Source organism: Crinia signifera, chromosome 7 (assembly GCF_055691185.1).
Source record: "Crinia signifera chromosome 7, ASM5569118v1, whole genome shotgun sequence".
In the NCBI taxonomy this organism is placed as follows: Eukaryota; Metazoa; Chordata; class Amphibia; order Anura; family Myobatrachidae; genus Crinia; species Crinia signifera.
In genome coordinates this window covers 188376276-188397657 of record NC_139223.1, presented here as the reverse complement: position 1 = coordinate 188397657, position 21382 = coordinate 188376276, and the positions used below count along the sequence as shown (strand labels likewise).

Genomic DNA, 21382 nt, shown 5'->3' with positions numbered 1-21382 from the left:
CTCTGGGCTTATAATAGACCTCAGTGTATTTGGGATATCTAAAATTAAATACTACTTTGTTCCATTTGTTTTTAAATGTAAATGATAATTGATATTATTTCCTGGATGATTGAAAACTTAAATGATAATATTATATACCTTCTACGTAGGAAGCATTTTCATTTTTAGAGACATCAATGGTTTTATGTCAGGTCGTGGTCTTTTTGTGACATCTAGGAATTTATATGAAATACTACTAAAATGGAATTATTTGAACATTGAATAAAGGACGTTTTAATAACTGGATGGTTGGAATGAAAAACTATATATCTTCTATGGGTAATTTAGTTTAATGGCTGAATGATTGGAATGAGAAAACACAGACTGTTATACCTTTTATATAGGAAGCAATGTCTCCCTTGGCTATGGACATTTGCAATTTCTCTTCGGGAGTCTGTGAATCAGGTATATCACCTAATTTAGACATAATTGAATAATATTATTTATGGTATGAGTACAAATTTAGTTTTAGTAACTGGGTGGTTGTAATGAAAAGGCAGAAATGGTGATGAACTATCTTAGATGTGAGAAAAAGATTCTCTTTTAACTAAAGACACTTTGGTGGTTCTCTTTAGATTTGAATCCTTTTGTGATCATTTTTTAAATAAAATATAATGGTAATACATCGGATGAGAACAGCGCTGTGATGAATAGTCTTTTTTTGCACATAATAACCATATTTTTTATAAGATATTGACACTCCATTGCTTTAACAGGCATCATTTCTCCCCTAAATAAATAGGTGAGGATAAATTACTTTAAACCATGCAATAGAAAAAAAGAGAGGAAAACTCTATAAAGAGTTAACCAAGACTAGCATGTAAAAAATATATGCCACCACTTAATTAAACACTAAAAACAATCCAATAGAATATATACAAATGTGTAGAAATACAGAATTAAACATATTATTTTTCAATTTAAGTGAGTAGAGCAGTATGGGAAGACCCAATGCTTTTCGATCTGCTGGATTTTATCAATCCTCTTGATGAAGTCTAGCATGACAATCTGCATTATATTGGATTGTTTTTTTTCTTTTATGTTAAATATACTGGTCTTTTAATATTATTTCAACACTAAAATAAATAATGTTATATAATGTCTAGATGGAAACCTCAGTTAGTGGTTTCACTTCAGGCTGTAGTATTTTTGTGACATTTAGGAATTTAGATGTATTCATTTAATACTAAAATGGAATTTAAAATAGAAATGAAGGATACATTTTAATGAATGCATAGTTGGAATGTAAAGGTAGAGATGATGTGTATATGGGTTTTTTCAAATATCACCTTAGGCATAATTGAGTAACATCATTTATGGTGTGAATATATAATGTGCTTTAATGAGTTGGGTGGTTATAATGAGAAGACTGAATTGGTGATGAAGTACCTTCCATTTGGGAAACAGCTTCTCTTTTAGGTAGAGAAATGTTTGACTTCTCTTTAGTCCTTAATTGTTTTGAGATATCTGTCAAATTAAATATAAAAGTCTTTCAATATTATTTCTTCAATGAAAATAATGTTATTTAATGTAGAGATGGCTGGAATGATAACTTAAGAGATAATGATGCTATACCATCAATGTAGGAAGCATTTGCTTTTTCAGAATCCTCAAGTAGTGGTTTCACCTCATGCTGTGGTCTTTTTGTAACATCTAGGAATTTAGATATATTACTTTTTTTTACTACTAAAATGGAATTATTTAAAATAGAAAAAAAAATACATTTGAATGACTGCATAGTTGGAATGTAAAGATAGAGATGATGAGAATAAGTGGTTTTTCAGATGTCACCTTATGCATAGTTGAGTAACATTATTTATGGTATAAATGTATAATGTGTTTTAATGAGTTCGGTGGGTGCAATGAAAATACTGTGTTGGTGATGAAGTACCTTCTATCTGGGAAACACCTTCTCTTTTAGCTAGAGAAACTTTGGGCTTCTCTTTAGACTTCATTTCTTTTGAGATACCTTTCAGATTAAATAGAATGGTGTTGTATTATAATTTGAAATGGAAATAGAACATTTTATTTAATATCTTGATGACTAGATGGCTGTAATTATTACTTAATGATATACCTTCGGAATAGGATGAGATTTCCATTTCAGAGACATCAATTATTGATTTCTCTTCATTCCTTGGTCTATTTGTGAAATCTAGGAATTTAAATGTATTACTTTAATGCTAAAATTGAATAATTTAAACAATTAATGAAGAAATGATACATTTTAATGACTAGATGATTTCTATGAAAGGGAATTGATGATGACTATATACCTTCCATGCGAGAAGCAATTTCTTTTTTAGACATATTAGTAGTGGGCTTGCCTTCAGATATTTCTTGGGAACCTAATAATTAAAAAATATATATACAGTTTTTGCATTAGTTCTTTGACTGGAAGGTAATGACTAGGCGGCTGGAATTAAAACTTATAATATCATCAAATAACTGCCAAATCAGTGGTAAATTCTAGTTTAAAGCTACCACTTTGTGGATCCGTTTCATGCATAATATCACTTCACTGTAAGTAACGGACTAGAAAAAGAACATTGTTTTAGTACCAAAATAGAAATAATGAACACAAGGATTATGTTATGGGTGAAAATCCCCATGATATAGTGGGTTTCCTTTTAGTTATACTTTTTGAGAAAGCTAATAATTAAAGAAAATATCATTTTTGCATTAGTATTGACGTGAAGACTTTTTTTTGGAACATCAACTAATTTAGATATATTAAATAGTATAAGTGTTTACTTTAGTGCTAAAATTTAATTATGTGAAAAATGAATGAAGGATACATTTTAATGACTGGATGATATCTATTGAAATGAATGGGATGATAACTTTATACCTTCCATGTGAGAAGCAATTCCTTTTTTAGATATACTAGATGTGGGCTTCCCTTCAGATTTTTTTTCTGCAGCAGCTAATAATTAAAAAATATATCATTTATGCAACAGTTTTTGGCTGGAAGATTAGTAATGTGCTTTAATGACTGGAAGTATGGAATGAAAATATATAAAACCATCATATAATTACCACATGACTGGTAAATTCTAATTTAGACTTTTGTGGTTTCTTTTCATGCATTAAATGACTTCACTTTAAATTAAGAACTAGAAAAAGACCAGATGGCTTTAGTATTTAAATAGATGAAATGAGTAGACAGATTATGTTATACCTTCTATGAAGGGAAGTCCCTTGGAAATAGTGGGTTTCTCATCAGATATTTCTTTTGAGAAATCTAACAATTAAAAAATATAGTTTTTGCATTATTATTTAATTTGAAGATGATTAATGTGATTTGATGACTGAAATGGGAAAGTAAGATCATGAAATAACATCCATATGTGAAGCAACAGCTTCTTAGACAGAACACTTTGTGGTTTGTTGTCATATGCCTTTTGAGGATATCTAGAAAAGGTCATAATTAGAATGATTTAATAGCTGGATGAATGAAATGTGAATTTAGAGAGGGGATATACCTTTTATTTGTGAAGCAGTGCCCGGTTTGGGTAAAAACTCTTGAGTCTTCCCTTCAAGAGATGCTGTTTTTGTAATGTTACCTTGGGCATAATTGAATAACAATTTTATTTGTGGTATGCATAGTTAATGTGTTGGTTATTTTTATGAGCAGATAGCAATTGTATTTGTGGTATGCATATTTAATGTGTTTTGATGAGTTGATGATGTTTATGAGCCGATATGAATTGTGATGAACTACCTTCCATGTGAGACTCAACAGCTCTTTTAGCTAGAGGAACTTTCGGCTTCTCTTTAGACTCCAGCCCTTTTGAGATATCTACCAAAGTGAAAAGAATGGTCTTCTATTATAACTTAAAAATGGAAATTAATAATGTCATTTAATATCTGGATGAGTTGATGGTTGAAAGGATAACATAATGCTATACCTTCTACATAAGAAGCAATTTCTTTTTCAGAGACATCAGTTATTGGTTTCCCTTCATGCTTTGGTCTTTTTGTGTCATCTAGGAATTTAAATGTAATACTTTGATGCTAAAATTTAATTATGTGATAAATGAATGAAGGATACATTTTAATGACTGGATGATATCTATTGAAATGAAAGGGATGATAACTTTATACCTTCCATGTAAGAAGCAATTCCTTTTTTAGATATACTAGATGTAGGCTTCCCTTCAGATTTTTTTTCTGCAACGGCTAATAATTAAAAAAGATATCATTTATGCAACAGTTTTTGACTGGAAGATTAGTAATGTGCTTTAATGACTGGAAGTATGGAATGAAAACATATAAAACCATCATATAATTACCACATGACTGGTAAATTCTAATTTAGACTTTTGTGGTTTCTTTTCATGCATTAAATTACTTCACTTTAATTTAAGAATTAGAAAAAGACCAGATGGCTTTAGTATTTAAATAGATGAAATGAGTAGACAGATTATGTTATACCTTCTATGAGGGGAAGTCCCTTGGAAATAGTGGGTTTCTCATCAGATATTTCTTTTGAGAAATCTAACAATTAAAAAATATAGTTTTTGCATTATTATTTAATTTGAAGATGATTAATGTGATTTGATGACTGAAATGGGAAAGTAAGAGATCATGAAATAACATCCATATGTGAAGCAACAGCTTCTTAGACAGAACACTTTGTGGTTTGTTGTCATATGCCTTTTGAGGATATCTAGAAAAGGTCACGGGTAGGATGATTTAATAGCTGGATGAATGAAATGTGAATTTAGAGAGGGGATATACCTTTTATTTGTGAAGCAGTGCCCGGTTTGGGTAAAAAGTCTTGAGTCTTCCCTTCAAGCGAAGCTGTTTTTGGATTATTACCTTGGGCATAATTGAATAACAATTTTATTTGTGGTATGCATAGTTAATGTGTTGGTGATTTTTATGAGCAGATAACAATTTTATTTGTGGTATGCATATTTAATGTGTTTTGATAAGTTGATGATGTTTATGAGCCGATATAAATTGTGATGAGTTACCTTCCATGTGAGACTCAACAGTTCTTTTAGCTAGAGGAACTTTGGGCTTCTCTTTAGACTCCAGCCCTTTTGAGATATCTATCAAAGTGAATAGAATGGTCTTCATTCATAACTTAAAAAAATAGGAATGAATAATGTAATTCAATAGCTGGGTGACTTAATGGCTGGAATGATAACATAATGATATACCTTCTACATTGGAAGCAATTTCTTTTTCAGATACATCAGTTTTTGGTTTCCCTTCATGTTTTGGTCTTTTTGTACCATCTAGGAATTTAAATGTAATACCTTACTACTCAGATTTAATTGTTTGAACAATGAATGGATGATACATTTTAATGACTGGATGATCTCTTATAAAAAGTCAGAGATAATGACTTTATACCTTCCACATCAGATGCAACTCCTCTTTTAAATACATAAGGAGTGGGTTTCCCTTCAGATATTCTTTTAGTTGCATCTATTAATTGAAAAATATAGTTTCTGTATTAGTTTATTCATTGAAATATTAGAAATGTGCTTTAATGACTAGAATTCAAATTCAAGAGTTCATGATATAACTTTCTGATGGGAGGTAATTCTTTTTTAGATATGTAATTAAACTATTTTCATTGATTAGGAAATAATACATTGCCTTAGTAAAATTAGTAATTGATAGAATGTGATATTGGAGATTATTTTATACCATGAATGGTGGAAGTTTGGGGTTTCTCTTTGGAATATAACTTTAGAAATATTTTAAAAGCAATCTATCTAGTTATCTAGCTATCTTTCTGCCTTATTGACTTAAATGGTACTTTGACTTATTATTTGATTTATGATTGTATTTAATGTTTTAATGAGTAGGTTGTATGTAAGGGGGAAATATAAATATTGATCCATTTAACAATGTTAATTATAAGCTACAGTAGTATTTGTTTGGATAGGAAGCCATATGCTATAAGTGGTTTGGAATAGGAATTTATATTATGTAGCCTAGAAATTATATGAAACAAAGATTTGTATGATATCTGTAGATGTTTGGTTTGAAGTTGCTATTTAATTAATTCCGAATACAGAATTTTAATGATTGTATGTTCTTCATGCTTGGAATAAGAAGATAAAGATCAAAGCTGCACATGAGAACGATCTTCTGAGAAACATCTCTTATGTATAAAGATATTTCTGTGTTTGGAATTTAAATGTAAAACTTTATCTCCACTATTTACTCACAAGTATTTATGGTTTATTAATTAATTGGTTCTACGCAAAGGATATATTTTATACCTTTCTCATGAGAATTAAATCATCTTACAAAGAGAGCAGTTTATAGCTAATATCTACTATTCAATATATAACACTTTTCCTATGTATCTGTAGGTAACAAGTAATGTCATTGAATTAATTATTTTTTGTAATGGACAAAAAAGATTATTTTTAACTTAAAATTCAAAAAGTTACATTTTATCAGATATTGAAGCTTTACTTAAACATTGATGATTCATTTTAATAATTACTAACTGAAAACTAGATTATTAAACACTTTTTATGAGGGTAATTTATTACAGTACATTATGTTTTGTTCTTTTTGGTAATATTCAGGCTTACTCTATATTTTTATTTTACTGTTATTTAATTCTATAATAAATAATGCCGACATGGTGGTGATGAGTTAAAGTATAACAGTATATACCTTCTTCATAAGAGGCAGTTTCTATGTCAAAAACAGCACGTTGAGGCTTTTCTTCAGTAACCAGTGTTTCAAAGACCTTATCTACTGCAAAAATAGTTTGATGTTAATAATTTATTAGCACATGAATATTATCTATTATCGAGTAATTGTTATTAGTGTTAGGGGCAGATAAGATGTTTTACCTTCCCCAGGAGTGGTTTTTTCTCTTTTAGAAACTTGTGTTGTTCCTTTAGCTTTTGGTTTCCTTTGGAGCTCTTCTGATTATGAAGATATTAGTTTAACATTAGTATGTGACAAAATCAGTTGAGTCATTGACATAAAGGTAAAACTGCTGTTATACCTTCTGCATGGATTGCTGCTTCATGTTTGTCAGCTTTGTGTACTTTTTCTTCATGAGCTGTCCTTTTTGGCACTTCAAGTTCTTTAAAGATATTAGTAGCTGAATTATTCAAATTACCAGATACTTGTACTAGAGCACATGTAAAATCTATGTATTAAAGTATGAAATATTATCAAATATAATGCTATTTTCCCCATGGGGGCTGTTATTTTAATTATTGTTGCATGTTTCTTTTCTAGAATATGCTATTTGGGTTCCATAAGCAGGAATTCCCTATTCATTCATCCTTTGGCATGGAACATTTTTTTATTTGAATTAATTTCAAACTAAATAAATTGCTGCATTTTTAAATTATAGCAGAATTTGGTAAGGCAATGCTTCAAGATGTACAGATAGAGTCCGCTTCATCTAGCGGGGGTCTGGTGGTCGGATCGCCAACCGCCAGCTGACAGAAGGGGAGGTGTACGCATGAGATGCATTCATGTCCCCTCACAATGGAGCTCTCCGCCGGTCCCCAATGCCTTGCTGCCCATCCCCGCTGCTCAATCCCACCTACCCGCTCCTCCCTAACCCTGCACATCTCCCTGAAGTGGAGATGGGCAGGGTTTGCGCCCCCAACACCCAGAAAGTGGGACACGTGTGAGTGTGGAACACTCATGCATTGCAGTCAGATGGAGAACCATCTCGCCAGCGGGAGCATTCTGGCGAGCCCCGGCGGCTGGCTGAGAGGCGCTCCATCTGCATATCTGCAACAGCCAACTAGTCATGTATGTCCTATGTCTGCTCTCAGATATAAGATGTACATAGTTTAAAACCAATCTTCTTAATATTTAGCAGTTGATACCTTTTTCTCAGGTAGGATTACTTATCTAATCGTATTTATTTCAGTACATGCTGATTGGGAGCTTCAGCAGACAATTTAAATGTATTAGTATTCTTTCAGCATTTTGTATAGCTGAATTTCTTATTTTAATAAACATTGTCAATGCAACTTCAAGGCTTAGTTTTGCATCTTTCCTTAGCCCTTTAATAATGTTTTCTTCAGGGGACAACTTCCTTAGCACTGCAGAAACTTTAAAGATATTAGTATAAGTCTAAGAATTTTTATGTATTCTTGTCCACATTGTCAAATTAACATGCAAAACATAATCTACCTTCAATATGATGCACTACTTCTTTTTTGGAAATAACCCTTGCATGTTTCTCTTCTTCCCTTTTGGAGATCTCTAGCATTGAAAAGATATTAGCATTGAACAAATATTATTATATTGATATGATTCTCTAAATGTTAGTACTCAATTATGAATATATATTTCATAATGTTATATACATAGTAAATATACCTTCAAAAGCTTTCTGTGTGTCTTTTGGCTTTAGAATTTTTTCTTCCCCAGCCAATTTCATGGGGGCTAATTTCTTAGGAGCCTCAGGAACTTTAAAGATATTAGTCATAATTTAAGAGTTAGTATGTTCTCTGAACCATAAAGACACAGGCACATCAATGTGGAGAAAATAATCTACCTTCCACAAGACCGGCTACTTCTTTTTTGGCAACTTTCTCTCCTGTCCTTCTGGAGACTTCTGTCATTTAAAAGATATTAGTATTGTTTAAGATCTAACAATATAATAGTTATTTGCTAACCATATACTAGAACTTAGAATGCACAATACCTTGGGGGGGAGAAATTGCTTTTACTGGGATTGTAATATCTATCTCTTCTGGTGTAGTACCAGGAGGTGTTTCCAATGCTTTGAAATAGATAAAATATTTTCAATATTCAATTCATTTGAACCATAAAACAAGTTCATCACTTAAATGTATATACCTTCAGGGGGAGATGGTACTTGTTTTTGGGGAATAACAGTGAGTACTTTGTCTTCTGCTCTCTTTGACCTTTCTGTTGTGTTAAAGAAAGTTTGCTCTAAGTTAGTAATTGATATGATGCTACCAAACAATACTATCTATACTAATGTTTTACCAAACATATATTATACCTTCAACAGATTGACCTGGTTTTCTTCTGGTGCCTAAAACCTCTACTTTTTCTTCTAGAGTAATCTTGCCAGGTATCTCAACTTAGAAGATATTAGTAGACTTTAATATCCAACCAAATATATGAATTACATTAAACTCATATAAATAGATAAAAAATAAACACCAATTAACAAATTATATACCTGTTGTGGGAGGAGAAACCTTTTTGGGAACTGAAAGAGGAACCTTTTGTTCTTGAACAGGTTCTTTGAGGACCTCATGTACTTTAAAGATATTAGTAAAACAATAAAAATAGAACAGTAAACACCAAAGATCAATACTTTCACATAAATTAATGATTGATCACACTTATTGTACCTTGTGCATGGGTTGGTACTTCTTTTCTGGGAACAGTATGACGCACTTTTTCCTCTTGAACAGGTTCTTGAGTGATAAAGATATTAGTAAGTGTTTAGAACTAAGAGGCTCACCACATGAGTTCACATATAATGATGAATGTGGCACATAAATTACTGCTGGACCATAAATATGATCCATATATATTTTCTTTTTTTTAAGTAGCTATGCGGGGAATGTGGGTGCTTTCAATATATTAGTATGACTTTACAAACACAGAACAGAACATAGAACAATCATAAAAAAAAACATTATTTAACAATAGGGAAAGTGGCAGGTGGTGTACCTTTCTTTGGTGGAACACGTTTCTTATCCACAACAGGAGAAGTAATCTGTATTTCTTGGAAAGCTTGTGTCACCTCTTCAGTCACTTAAAAGATATTAGTTTTTCTTAAGATATTTGTAACATTACACAACATAACAAATATACAGTGAACACAAGACTGCATGACTACGATAAAGAAAAGTTAGGTAAGTAGCAAGCTTACTGAGAAATATCTACACTATAGTTAAAAAAGGGATTGCTGTGGCTTGTAACTGATATCTACCTTTAACAGTAGTAGTTACTTCTTTTTTATGGACAAAGACTGGCAGTTTTTCTTCCACTGTTTCTTCTTGAATCTCTGCCACTTCAAAAGAATGTGGATTTTTTAGTACTTTGTTATAATATAAAAATAATAAGGAATGCAAATAAAATATTCAAGTTTAGGTGTTGTACCTTGTACCGGGAGAGTGATTTCTTTCCTGTGAGTGGGCATAGCCTCTGGTTCTTTTGGGGTAATTTTCTTAGGCAATTCTGGTACTTTAAAGAAGAAGTACAGTAGACTATGATCTAATTGCTAGCCTTGCACCGGAAACAAAAAGTCTATACTGTAGTTTAGGCTCCACTAGGCAGTAGGTGGGCAGTGATTAATATATTCTATTGCTGAGTAGTATTTTTATTGTTATTATTATTATTATTATTTTCTAAATATTCAACCTAACATTACATGAACATCTAAAAGATGGCAGGCTTTATTTCCCCCACCCCATACCACTCTCCTTGGCTAGACTAGATTTTACAGTTTGCAATGCCTCAGTTCAAATATTCATCTTTTTATTTTGTTCACCGATTACTTCTATTTTTAGCACATAAAAAAATATACTAATAGTAATATAATTATGGTAATTTATGGACAATGGTAAAGAAAAAATAGTTTACATAGGAAAAAATAAAGTTTCCATGATTTCTCCCATTTTTAGTTTCACATAACCAATTACCCCAAAACATTAGTGAGTGGTTCCTTCAAGTATAGAAAAGTGAAAGGTCTTTGTTTATGATCCAAAGTTCTTAGTTTTGGAAAAATGGGGAGAATAATAGTATTAGTCTTCTTACTCTAACTGCAATTAAAGGAGGCATGAAATTATTTTCCCTGCACGCTCAACTACTTATATCTACATGTTTTTGGATTCATATTACTGTATTATGGGTATATCATTAGCACAGGTGATCAGAATTGTTTTTATGGCCCTATAAAACAGGGAATTCCTGTAATATCAGCAAGATACCCAGCATCCTGCCAACACTGAATTCCAAGGTGCTTCACAAATGTAAACAAACATTGGGCTACAGACATAGAGCCTCTATAACACTCTATATTGATTGCGGCTGGTCATAAGCCAGTTAAAATGTTTATTCATAATTGTTTCACTGCATCTACATACTAACATGTTAGCAGTTTTAATATTAGTTCCAATACCTTTGGGTGGAGGCGAAGGGGCAGGAGGAACTTCCCTTTTAGAGACAGGAGTAGCTATTTTCTGCTCAGGGGTTACTTTAGGGGGAGCTTCTGGCACTTTAAATATAATTCACAGGATTTAGTAACCTTTTCTATGATAGGAGACTATATACATGACATATATTAAAACGTAAACACAATACACTACATGTATATAACACACATATATTGTACCTTTAGCTGGAGGTACTTGTTTTTTAAGGGGTTTAAGTGGTGCTTTTTCTTCTGGAACAGGCACTTTAAAGATATTAGTAATAGTTCATTAATAGTTCCAAGGACAAAAACAACACACAATGAAACAAAACAATTGAGCATTTAAAATAATCTGTGTACCTTCAGTTGGTCTTGGTCTCTTATGTATAATCTGTGACTTTTCTTCAGGTATGGGTATCTTTGGTGGTTCTGGTACTAAAAATATTGTATCTATTTTACTAACTGCCAAATTATATATATTATAATTTTAGAGTACAACAATGATAAATCACTAAGATAAGACAAATGTTGTAATCTCTAAAGATGGAACACTTGGCAAAATTGTGGGTGTATTGGACAATTGTACAATAACTTTGTAATTTCAGTTCCATTTTTTGATCTACAGTAAGTTACAGATAAATTGATTAGTCTGGTCTAAAAAGGCCAAAATAGTAACATTTAATTATTAATTAAAATTGTGTCTATTGAAAAATATCAACAACTAGTAGTATTACCACATCTTATTGTGTTACATACAGTAACTCAGATCTGATGGTAATGGTCTAATGGTAAGGTTTCTATACTCATTGGTTTATTGACTTCACTCTTTAAACAAAACCATACATATTTAGCTGGGAATGTTGTATGCACATAGGTAGGTGTACTGTAAATATTAGTTTGAAACAAGTGACAACACGTAAAGAATGCAATGTTTGAAGATGTTAGTAAATCTGGATTGCAAGATTTTTTCAGTTAATACCTTTGACTACAGGAGTCTTTTTAGGTAATTCAATAAACTCTTCCTCTGGCTCTGGTGACACCGCCTTCTGAACTTCAGGAACTTTAAAAATATCGGACGCTTTTAGTCATTTTTATATATTTCTTATACAGTCAGCAAGAAGATTCAAAAAAAAGTTTCTGTAAACTTTTGATTAAGCTTTTATTTTCAGCACTCAACATCTGACTGCTTAAATAATTTTTTTAACTTCGTTCTAAAACTTAAAGCAGAATTTGTAAAAAAAAAAAAAAAAGAAAATGAAGAGTTGAATTTGTTCCAATGAAGATCAAAGAAGACTACACCATTTCTCCAATGACTTTATGACCAAAAATTTAAATCATGCATTTTTGTGCACTGAAATAACATTAATATTTTTTTCTATGATATACATTATATAGACATATGGAATATTTATACAATGCATATTTTGAATAACTTTTGTAGGAGTTGATATTATTTATATACCTTTAATAGGTGGTGCTTCAGGAATAACCTTTGTCACTTTTTCTTCGGGAACAATCTTTCTAGGTGCTTCGGGCACTTTAAAGAACATCAAACTCTTGTTAAGAACATGGAAACCACTCTGAGATAACATATTAAGAGTTGAGGACCAATACAAACAGTGAAACAAACAGATATAAAAACAAACAATAGCAAGATTTCTAAAGAAGAAAAAACATACACATGTATGAACAAACAGACATTTATAAGATCATAAGAGATTATAGAATATTCATTTCACTAGCACATTATATACCTTTAACTGGAGGTGCTTCCTCTTTTTTAGGTATAGGTGCCCTCTCTTCTGGGACAAACCTCTTAGGTGTCTCCGGCACTTAAAAAATGTTTTAGATATTTTAAGATTTTTAATGAGTTTATGTTTTTACTCCATATAACAGAAAACATGAATCCCAAACACACAAATTGTATAGATGATTGCTACATGCAGTAGCATTCTTACGAAAATAATAATTAAAATGTGGAGGTATACCTTTGGTAGGGACAACTTCTTTTTTAGGAGTGGGGACTGCTTCTTTTGTTTCAGGAACAGGCTTCTTCCTCAGTTCAGGCACTTTAAAAACAGTTTTATTCTAAATTTTTGGACATACTCTCTATTCACTTCCTTTACATACAAAACGACACAGAGACCACTACACAAATAACTATTACAATAAGAATAAAAGATAGCTGAAGACATTGACCATGGTGTAAGTATGAATGATTTCAATAAAATGAGTTGGTTACGGTATATCAGTAATAGCAGCAAAATGAGACTGATTCTAAAAGCCAACCAGTTATGGCAGTCATGGAGTATTTTTGTTTGTTACTATCCATCTACATGCATAAGATGACAATTTACAAATAAAAAAAGTTTTACTTGGAACATATATGCATGACAACTATAACAAGTTGTTACTATTATAGAATTAGCTTTTGAATTATACAGTTCATATACCTTTAAAAGGTGGAGCTTCCTCAGGGGGCTTAGGCTCCGGAACCTCTTTTCTACGTTTATCTATCACTTTAAAGATACAATTTTTGGTTCATATATTTATTTACATTAGGTTTACAAGTATGTAAGGAGGACATATGTACAATGAAACATTCTGTACAATAACAGAGAACTAGACAAAACAAACAGTACACTAAACAAAAATGTAGTTTCGTCTAGTAAGAAGAAAAGAGTGAAAGTACCTTTGGCCGGAGGTGCTTCCTCTTTCTTTGCAACAGGAACTGGCACTTTCTCTTCTACTTTTTTGGCCACTTCAGGAACTTTAAAAATATCATATTTACTAACTCACATTAGACACCCAAAGAAACACAACACTAAGACTGAAAAAACATTAAGGGACATTTGACTGAACTGGTAAACAACATTTCATTCATCATGAGAAGAACGCACAACACTTAGCAAGTCTTTTCAAGTAAGCATGATATTACGAAGATGATTAAGTAAATACTAATATGCAAGCACACTATGCTAAAAGAAACAAGTTAAGGATTGTAAATAGAAATCAGTCTATTAATCCATTGTGAAAGATGTTCTACCTTTAGGGGCTGGCACTTCTTTTTTAGGTACAAATTGGTCCACTGGTGGAACTTTCTTGGGTATTTCTGGTGCTTTAAGAATAGGATTGGCATTTTAGTGATATGCAAGAACACAGAAGATTTTTTACAAGGTACCAGACGAGATAAGTGTGAATTGTACCTTTAGGAACTGCTACTTCCTCCTTAGGCACCATAGCTGGAACCTTTTCTTCAAGGACCCGCTTATGCTCTTCTGGTACTTTAAAAAATACAGTACAATGTTTGCTTGTTTTTCAGGTTACCTCCAAAAAGATGACTATTTACGTCATACTTTATAATAATAAGAAATATTATATATATATATATATATATATATATATATATATATATATACACACACTACTCCCAGTACAAATGTCTAAAGTTTGACTTATGTACCTTTGGTTGGAATAGCCTCTTCCTTCTTGGCGGCAGGTGTTGGCACTTTTTCTTCGGGTACACGTGGCTTTGGTTTCTCAGTCACTTAAAAGATATAGTATGCTTGTTGGTTTTTGCATAAGTAAGTTTTGTGAAAAAAGGATACATATATCTACCAAACAATGACATTGAACATTAAAAACGTATATATAGCATCAAATAAGATAATCAGATCATTTAGTGTTGATCAGATTATGCAACCAGTACAAAACCAAACACATAATAGTTACAGTCTCCTTAACATGAAATTGCTGCCACAAGGCTTTGTTCTTATGCCAAATGAAGAATCTAATCAGATGTCAAATAAAAATTGTCTTGCCTACAAACCTAATTTGTTGACTTTAAAGCCATTGATCAACAACTTCTTGCGAGACTGGGGAAAATAATTTATGTACTAGCTGGAATGTCAACACAGCCTATTGTAGCCTATAGACACAATGCAATCTTACAGATGTTTGACATTATCTACAGCACTTAACAATTATAAGTATAGTATAAGAGGGTAGCAAGCCAAAAAAATCTTTCTATAATCAGCTCTTTGTGTCTAAGGGGGGTATTCAATGTCAGGGGCACGGCTGTCGAGCTAGCGCGACAGCCGTGCCCCTGTCCCGTTCTCGGTCAGCTCGCCTGGAGCTCGGCAGTCGGGATTCAATGTCCCGGCCGCCGAGCGGCGAGAAGGGGGCATGGCCACGAGATGAGGATGGAAATAGACGAGCTCCGGCCGGGAGCTTGCCTATTTCCGGCTTTTCTCGGCAGAACAAGCCCGACAGCTTGTGATGTCGGGCTCGTTCTGCGCAGAACCACTGTTCAATGCTGTCGGGGAAGACAGAATTGAATAGGGCCCCACAGCCATCTCCCCCCTCAGGAGATGGCTGCGGGAGCTCGAATGACGTTGCATACCCCCCAAAATGTGGTTTAAAATTGATCTGTCATTTAATTCTAAACTTACTTTGCAGTGAATATAATTATAAGCATGTAATCCATTGGGAAAAACTGCACAATGTTGATTATACTATATGATCTATCCAATTAAAGCGGTCTATCCAATTAGTAGTATGATCAGTACTGTAAATGCAAAGTGCAACTATATTCTGCATTTACGGTACTGATAAATATGCTATTCTACTTGTGCAATAGTTTTTATCTATTTATCCAATGGGGTTTCTTACTACCGTAGTAAAGTGATAAAGTTACAATGAGTATACAGACCAATCAGGCATTTGCATTCATTGTCTAACGCAGGGGTGAAACTAGGGAAGGGGATAAAGGGGTACACATGCTGAGGGAACTGCGAAGACTGTAGCTCCCCTGACCCATCTAATTGATGTCTGGTGACTGTGACCAAGCTCTGTACCCATGTAACTGGATTAATCCGCGTGGGGCAGACATGAGACGTAAATGGCTGCCTTGACCCAGGTGATGTTTCATCCCTGTCTAACCTGCAGTAGTTGAATTTTTATTATTATTATTATTAATAATAATAATAATCTATTGCACATTTATTAGCTTTAGTATATAGCAAATGTACTTGGGATACCTGCAGTTTTCAAACTGAGTAAAATATTGAGATACAGATGGAGCAGGGCTCCCTCTTGCTGTTGAATCGCCAGAACGTCACAGCTGATGATCCGCCAGCAGCCTGGCGTCCATCTGACTGAGACGCGCGTGTGTCTCACGTGCACAAGCGTCTCAGTTTCCGGGCGGCGGGGCGATGGGAACCCTGTCTGTCTCCGCTTCAGGGAGACAGACAGGTTTGGGGGAGGGTGCGGGGAGGCGGTGGGGACCACGAGTGACTGCCGGCAAGCCGGCGGGGACCCGGGGGAACCGTGCGAAAGGGGACACGCGCACATCTCGTGCGCGCGCGTCCCCTCTCGCAAATACAGATGGCGGGGGATGGCGGATGGCGTCGCCATCCCCTGCAAAGAAGAGCCCGGCTCCATCTGTATCATAACTAAACAATTATCCAAAGCTATTCATTTTGTATGACCTAAACAACTATTACAATTCCTTTTACAGATGATACATGATACTCCGATGCCTTTTAGTGGGGTATCCTCGCTCCTGGTGCCTGTTCCGGATATACTGTAAATTTTTGCACTACACACTACTTTGTCTCAGAAGTGAATGTATTTTTATATACTGTGAATATATATATATATTAGTGTTGGGCACATTAATGTGTTAATATTGCGTTAACGCAGCAGCACATTAACTGCGATTAAAATGTTTAACTCAGTTAACGCGGGGGGGGGAGGGGCGTGAGCACACGGGGGGGGGGGAACTGCGGCAGCAGAGAGAGTGGGAAATGGGGCTGATGGGTACCGGGTAACGGACGGGAGACGGGGATTTGCCGCAAGGGTGCAGAGTCTCCGTCCACACATGCAGACGAAGACCCTGTGCCCCTCCAAATATGGCCACTGCTTTGAAGGAGACAGATGCTAGAGGTACTCCTTTACCTCTAGCGTCTATCAGAGTGGGAAGTGCAGAGTACCCAGTGCGGATTCTGGGTTTGCTGTAGACCTGCAACCCCTGGCAATGAGCAAGCAACCCCCCCTCTAGCATGAAGCAAGTAAACCCCCTGGCATGGAACACATAACCCCTCTTGCATGGAGCACCTAACCCCCCTGGCATGGAGCAAGTAGCCCCCTTGGCAACAATCAAGGAAACCCACCTGGAAACAAGCAAGTAAACCTCCCTGGCATGGAACACATAACCCCCCTTGCATGGAACACCTAACCCCCCCCCTGGCATGGAGCAAGTAGCCCCCTTGGCAACAATCAAGTAAACCTCCCTGGCAACAAGCAAGTAAACCTTCCTGGCAACAAGCAAGAAAACCCCCCTGGCAATAAGCAAGTAAACTTCCCCTGGCAACAAGCATGGAACCCACTATGCAACAAGCATGCAATCCCCCTTGGCAACGAGCATGGAACCCCTGGCAACGAGATTTTAGGTAAGCGGCACTTATGTGCCTATCATCCCGATTAATCGCAGTTAATTGCAAAAATTTCAAGCGATTAATCGCGATTAAAAATTGTAATCGTTGCCCACCACTAATATATATATATATATAAATATTTGAAAGCTATAAATTCAGTTACAAAAAAGCAAAACAAAACATAAATGAAGACAGAAGATAAGATATAATACTAGCATCACATTAATACTACAAAATTCTAAGAAATTTTCCAGATTACAGCTCACTTATTTTTTTTTCATGTCAATGCCCATTTGTTCTTAGTTTTATTTATTAATCCTGCTACATTAAATTTATATAAATTCTACCCTTTGTATGGGGATATCTGACACATGGATGCCAAAAGGCACCAATAAAAGTCCACCATGTTTATATTGTAACCATTTCTCTTTATTATTATTTGTATAACAAATACTGACGTTTAGGACATTATACAAAAATATACTGAATATGAACATCCTGTATTCTGCCTATCCTGCACTATTATTCTGAAAGTTTGGTATTTGGCTGAAATTTAAGATTAGTTTAATCATCATGTTAGTCTATGCAGCTGTATACCTTTTGCTGCTGGTACTTTCACTTTTGGAGCTTCCTCTTCTACTTTCTCTTCAGGAGCAGCTTTCCTAAGATCCTTAGAAACTTTTTAAAAAAATGTCATTTTTAGACATAGACGTTACAAAGAGGTAAAAGACTAACACACATAGAACACAATACTGCGTTCCCTACCTTTAAAGAAAGAAAGTTGTAAGTTAAGACAATGGAAATGTTTGGACACATTAAGAATTTTAAGATGATAACAAACAACACAAAACATGACACGGATGAAGATGGTTGGAGTGAAGAAGTAGGTACAAATCTGGTCAAAGATAATTTCCAGATGAAATAAAGAGCTAAGATACCTTCAATATGGACTTTTTCTTTCTTAGTCACAGTAATAGCTTCCCCTTTTTTTGGAACAAGTTTTTTGGGCTCTTCAGGCACTTTAAAGAGATTAGTTTGCTTAAGATGTTTCAAGATGTATATAAAGAGAACATAAAACATATACAGCACAAACTGACGATAAAGACTCCGCTAAATTTGACATGTGATCAGTGTATTTATAAAAAACTAGCTTGTTTTATAATAACACACAGTGTTACATTTCATCAAATGTGTGTGTATATATATATATATATATATATATATATATATATATATAGTACTACTACTTAATTATAATGCAGCTGTTAATTGAAGTTTTACATATGAATAATATATATTTTAAGAATTCTACACACAATAACTACAATTATAATTTTATTAAAATTAAATAATCAGGAATGTTGGCTTGGTCCTATAGATGTATTTTGTCAATTTTTTTTAATTCATGTGTTTTTTTTTTATTACAATTTTAGGAACTTATGTAATATCTGGACTCCTGTTTTTCTTATGAGACCGCGTCCCCTCGCGGGGCTCGCTGCGCTCACCACGCTTCGGGCACGGTGGCTCGCTGCGCTCGCCACACTATATAAAGTCAACTCCATGCGAAGTTGGATAGTAGGGGTAAGAAAAAATGGGGTGCATTTAAAATGGGAGCCCAGATAATACATAAGTACCCAATTTTATTCTAAAAGACAATTATGGAATGATAATGGTACTGTCATTTACAAATGTTGGAGCATAGCTATACACAATGAAAAGCTTATATACCTTTAGCAGGTGGAACTTTTTTGGGAATTGTGATGGACACTTTCTCAACTGGTACTATTTCTGGTTCTGATTTATTAAAAAGAATATATTGTAAGAAATGTTTTGTAGCTTTCAAATGTGCATACACATACTGTGAACAGGAAAACACAAAAACACACCCAACACATACTGCATAAGAAACGGAAGAAATTGCATGGGATAATTATCTTTGATTTCTTTCAAGACTATTACTGTCCATATGTGTGCTATAGCAATTCCTTGTTAGGCGTTTTCACTTCTTTAAAGATATGAAGCAAAGATCAAGAAAAAGAAAGACTCACAAACACAAAACAATGCGGACACAATTATGTGAACAATTACAGATTGTAGAATTAACGAATGTACCTTTTATTGGAGGAACTTCTTTTTTAGCAACAGTAACTTTCCTTTCTATGACAGCAGCAACAGGTTTTCCTGGCACTTTAAAACAGTAATAATTATATTACTAATAATTATATTATAATATTATAATGTGCCAATATTTCATGATCAGAAATAGGTAAAGCTTTTTTATTTTGTTCTAAAGGGAGGAGACTGAGCCATGATGCATCTATGAATTTACATATATACTCAACTTACTACAGTACTCTATATTGTTAGATATACAAATGTGTCCTCTTACAGTGTTGTTGCGGTTCTTACATACATGCAGTGCTTGCACGTAAGAATTTCATAAAGTACTTCACACCTGCTATAAAGTGCATAAATAGTGGGTGTGAGCATATGCGTGATCCTTCTATTCTGCCAGTCTCATGCTGTAATGTGTTTGCATTATGGTAACACCATAAGAGGACACATCTGTATAATAAGGCAACATATAAGAGAGTAAGGTAAAGGTTTGTACCTTTCTCTTCATAAACCACATCTACTGCTTGGTAGAAGCTTTCTTTTCCTGCTGTAATTGAAGCATCGGGTTCCTCATAAACTTCTTCAGCTTCATATGTGTATTCGGCTTCCTGGTATGCTGATCTCTTAGTTTCATAGATTTGTTCTTTGTATCTTTCTTCTTTATGAGTAATTTCTCCCCTGTAAAATTCTTCAGAGGCTTCCTCAACATAGTATTCTTCAGCTGCCTGTTCGTATTCTTCTTCAGGAGGCTCTTCCTCATATTGCTTCTCAGAAATATATTCTTCAGTTTTATAGATCTCCTCTACCTCTTCCTCTGGTTCTTCCTCGTAATATTCTTCTTCAGCAACTACAACTTGTTGCTCCTCAAAGACTTTTTCTCTTTCTTGGTAAACACGCTCCTTGAAGGTGGCCTCTTTTGTTTTATATACTTTTTCATATACTTCTTTTTCTTTGTAAGCTGGATGTTCAATTAATTCAGGCTCCTCCACATTTTTTACTGCAACTACCTGAGCGTCTTTTACTTTCCGGGACACTACTGGCATTTTAAAATTAAACATTGGTGTTAGAACCACTAAAACACTTTGGATCAGTGCTTTATATACAAATGGTGCAGCTAAGTATTTTAAACTATGAATTTAGAATTTTCTAATTATTTTAAATGCTCAATTTTATAAGATCTTTATCATCTTTTGACACATTGGAAGTATAAAAGACAAATTCAGTGTGTCACTTATTAACTGCCTAAATCTCATGTACCTGAAACTGGTGTAGTCACTTCTTTTTTGGTGACAGTTATAGTTCGTTTTTCCTCTTCTCTAACTTTCTTTGGAATGCCTGGTACTTTAAAGAGCAATGTAACATGTAAAAATCACAAGTTTTACAGAACGAAAACACACAAAGTACACAAAAAATGTGGAAACATTAAAGAAAGATATTTCCCAGTAAGACAAATGTTATTTTGTTCAGAATGTACCTGCAGGTGCTGGAGCTTCAACTTTTTTGGAAATAATACGTATCTTTTCTTCTTGTTTCTTTTCAATTTCAGGCACTTAAAGATACATTAATAAGAAGATTCATGACTTCTTCCCATAGTTAAAAATTGGTTCAAAGAATTTATGATAAAGAGTTTTGTACTTTGTTGTGCAGTGATCGA

At 33.9% G+C, this 21382-nt stretch overlaps 1 protein-coding gene and 1 long non-coding RNA gene across 2 annotated transcripts in view; both read right to left on the bottom strand.

Moving 5' to 3' along the window:
- The window catches only part of TTN (titin), a 286949-nt gene that overhangs the window by 130725 nt on the left and 134842 nt on the right, over positions 1-21382 (bottom strand). Inside the window, exons 127-167 of the mRNA XM_083155111.1 lie at positions 21203-21277; positions 20986-21069; positions 20225-20764; positions 19726-19800; positions 18552-18632; positions 18211-18291; positions 14640-14723; positions 13869-13946; positions 13630-13695; positions 13165-13245; positions 12931-13008; positions 12639-12713; positions 12156-12236; positions 11378-11440; positions 11165-11260; positions 10144-10227; positions 9974-10054; positions 9712-9795; positions 9387-9452; positions 9212-9292; positions 9029-9109; positions 8860-8931; positions 8705-8782; positions 8555-8614; positions 8377-8466; positions 8188-8259; positions 5407-5481; positions 5211-5288; positions 5022-5099; positions 4477-4539; positions 4147-4221; positions 3951-4028; positions 3764-3841; positions 3221-3283; positions 2891-2965; positions 2316-2387; positions 2117-2194; positions 1931-2008; positions 1615-1692; positions 1429-1506; positions 373-453 (exon numbers count right to left, since the gene is read on the bottom strand). Of these exons, the coding sequence (XP_083011237.1) occupies positions 373-453; positions 1429-1506; positions 1615-1692; positions 1931-2008; positions 2117-2194; positions 2316-2387; positions 2891-2965; positions 3221-3283; positions 3764-3841; positions 3951-4028; positions 4147-4221; positions 4477-4539; positions 5022-5099; positions 5211-5288; positions 5407-5481; positions 8188-8259; positions 8377-8466; positions 8555-8614; positions 8705-8782; positions 8860-8931; positions 9029-9109; positions 9212-9292; positions 9387-9452; positions 9712-9795; positions 9974-10054; positions 10144-10227; positions 11165-11260; positions 11378-11440; positions 12156-12236; positions 12639-12713; positions 12931-13008; positions 13165-13245; positions 13630-13695; positions 13869-13946; positions 14640-14723; positions 18211-18291; positions 18552-18632; positions 19726-19800; positions 20225-20764; positions 20986-21069; positions 21203-21277 (3615 nt within the window). The remainder of the gene's footprint in view (positions 1-372; positions 454-1428; positions 1507-1614; positions 1693-1930; positions 2009-2116; positions 2195-2315; positions 2388-2890; positions 2966-3220; positions 3284-3763; positions 3842-3950; positions 4029-4146; positions 4222-4476; positions 4540-5021; positions 5100-5210; positions 5289-5406; positions 5482-8187; positions 8260-8376; positions 8467-8554; positions 8615-8704; positions 8783-8859; positions 8932-9028; positions 9110-9211; positions 9293-9386; positions 9453-9711; positions 9796-9973; positions 10055-10143; positions 10228-11164; positions 11261-11377; positions 11441-12155; positions 12237-12638; positions 12714-12930; positions 13009-13164; positions 13246-13629; positions 13696-13868; positions 13947-14639; positions 14724-18210; positions 18292-18551; positions 18633-19725; positions 19801-20224; positions 20765-20985; positions 21070-21202; positions 21278-21382) is intronic.
- Positions 6722-7082, bottom strand: LOC146020975 (uncharacterized). Its single transcript, XR_014450856.1, has 3 exons — positions 7034-7082; positions 6876-6950; positions 6722-6777 (listed from the first exon to the last, which is right to left on the bottom strand). It is a non-coding gene; the product is annotated as an uncharacterized LOC146020975 (long non-coding RNA).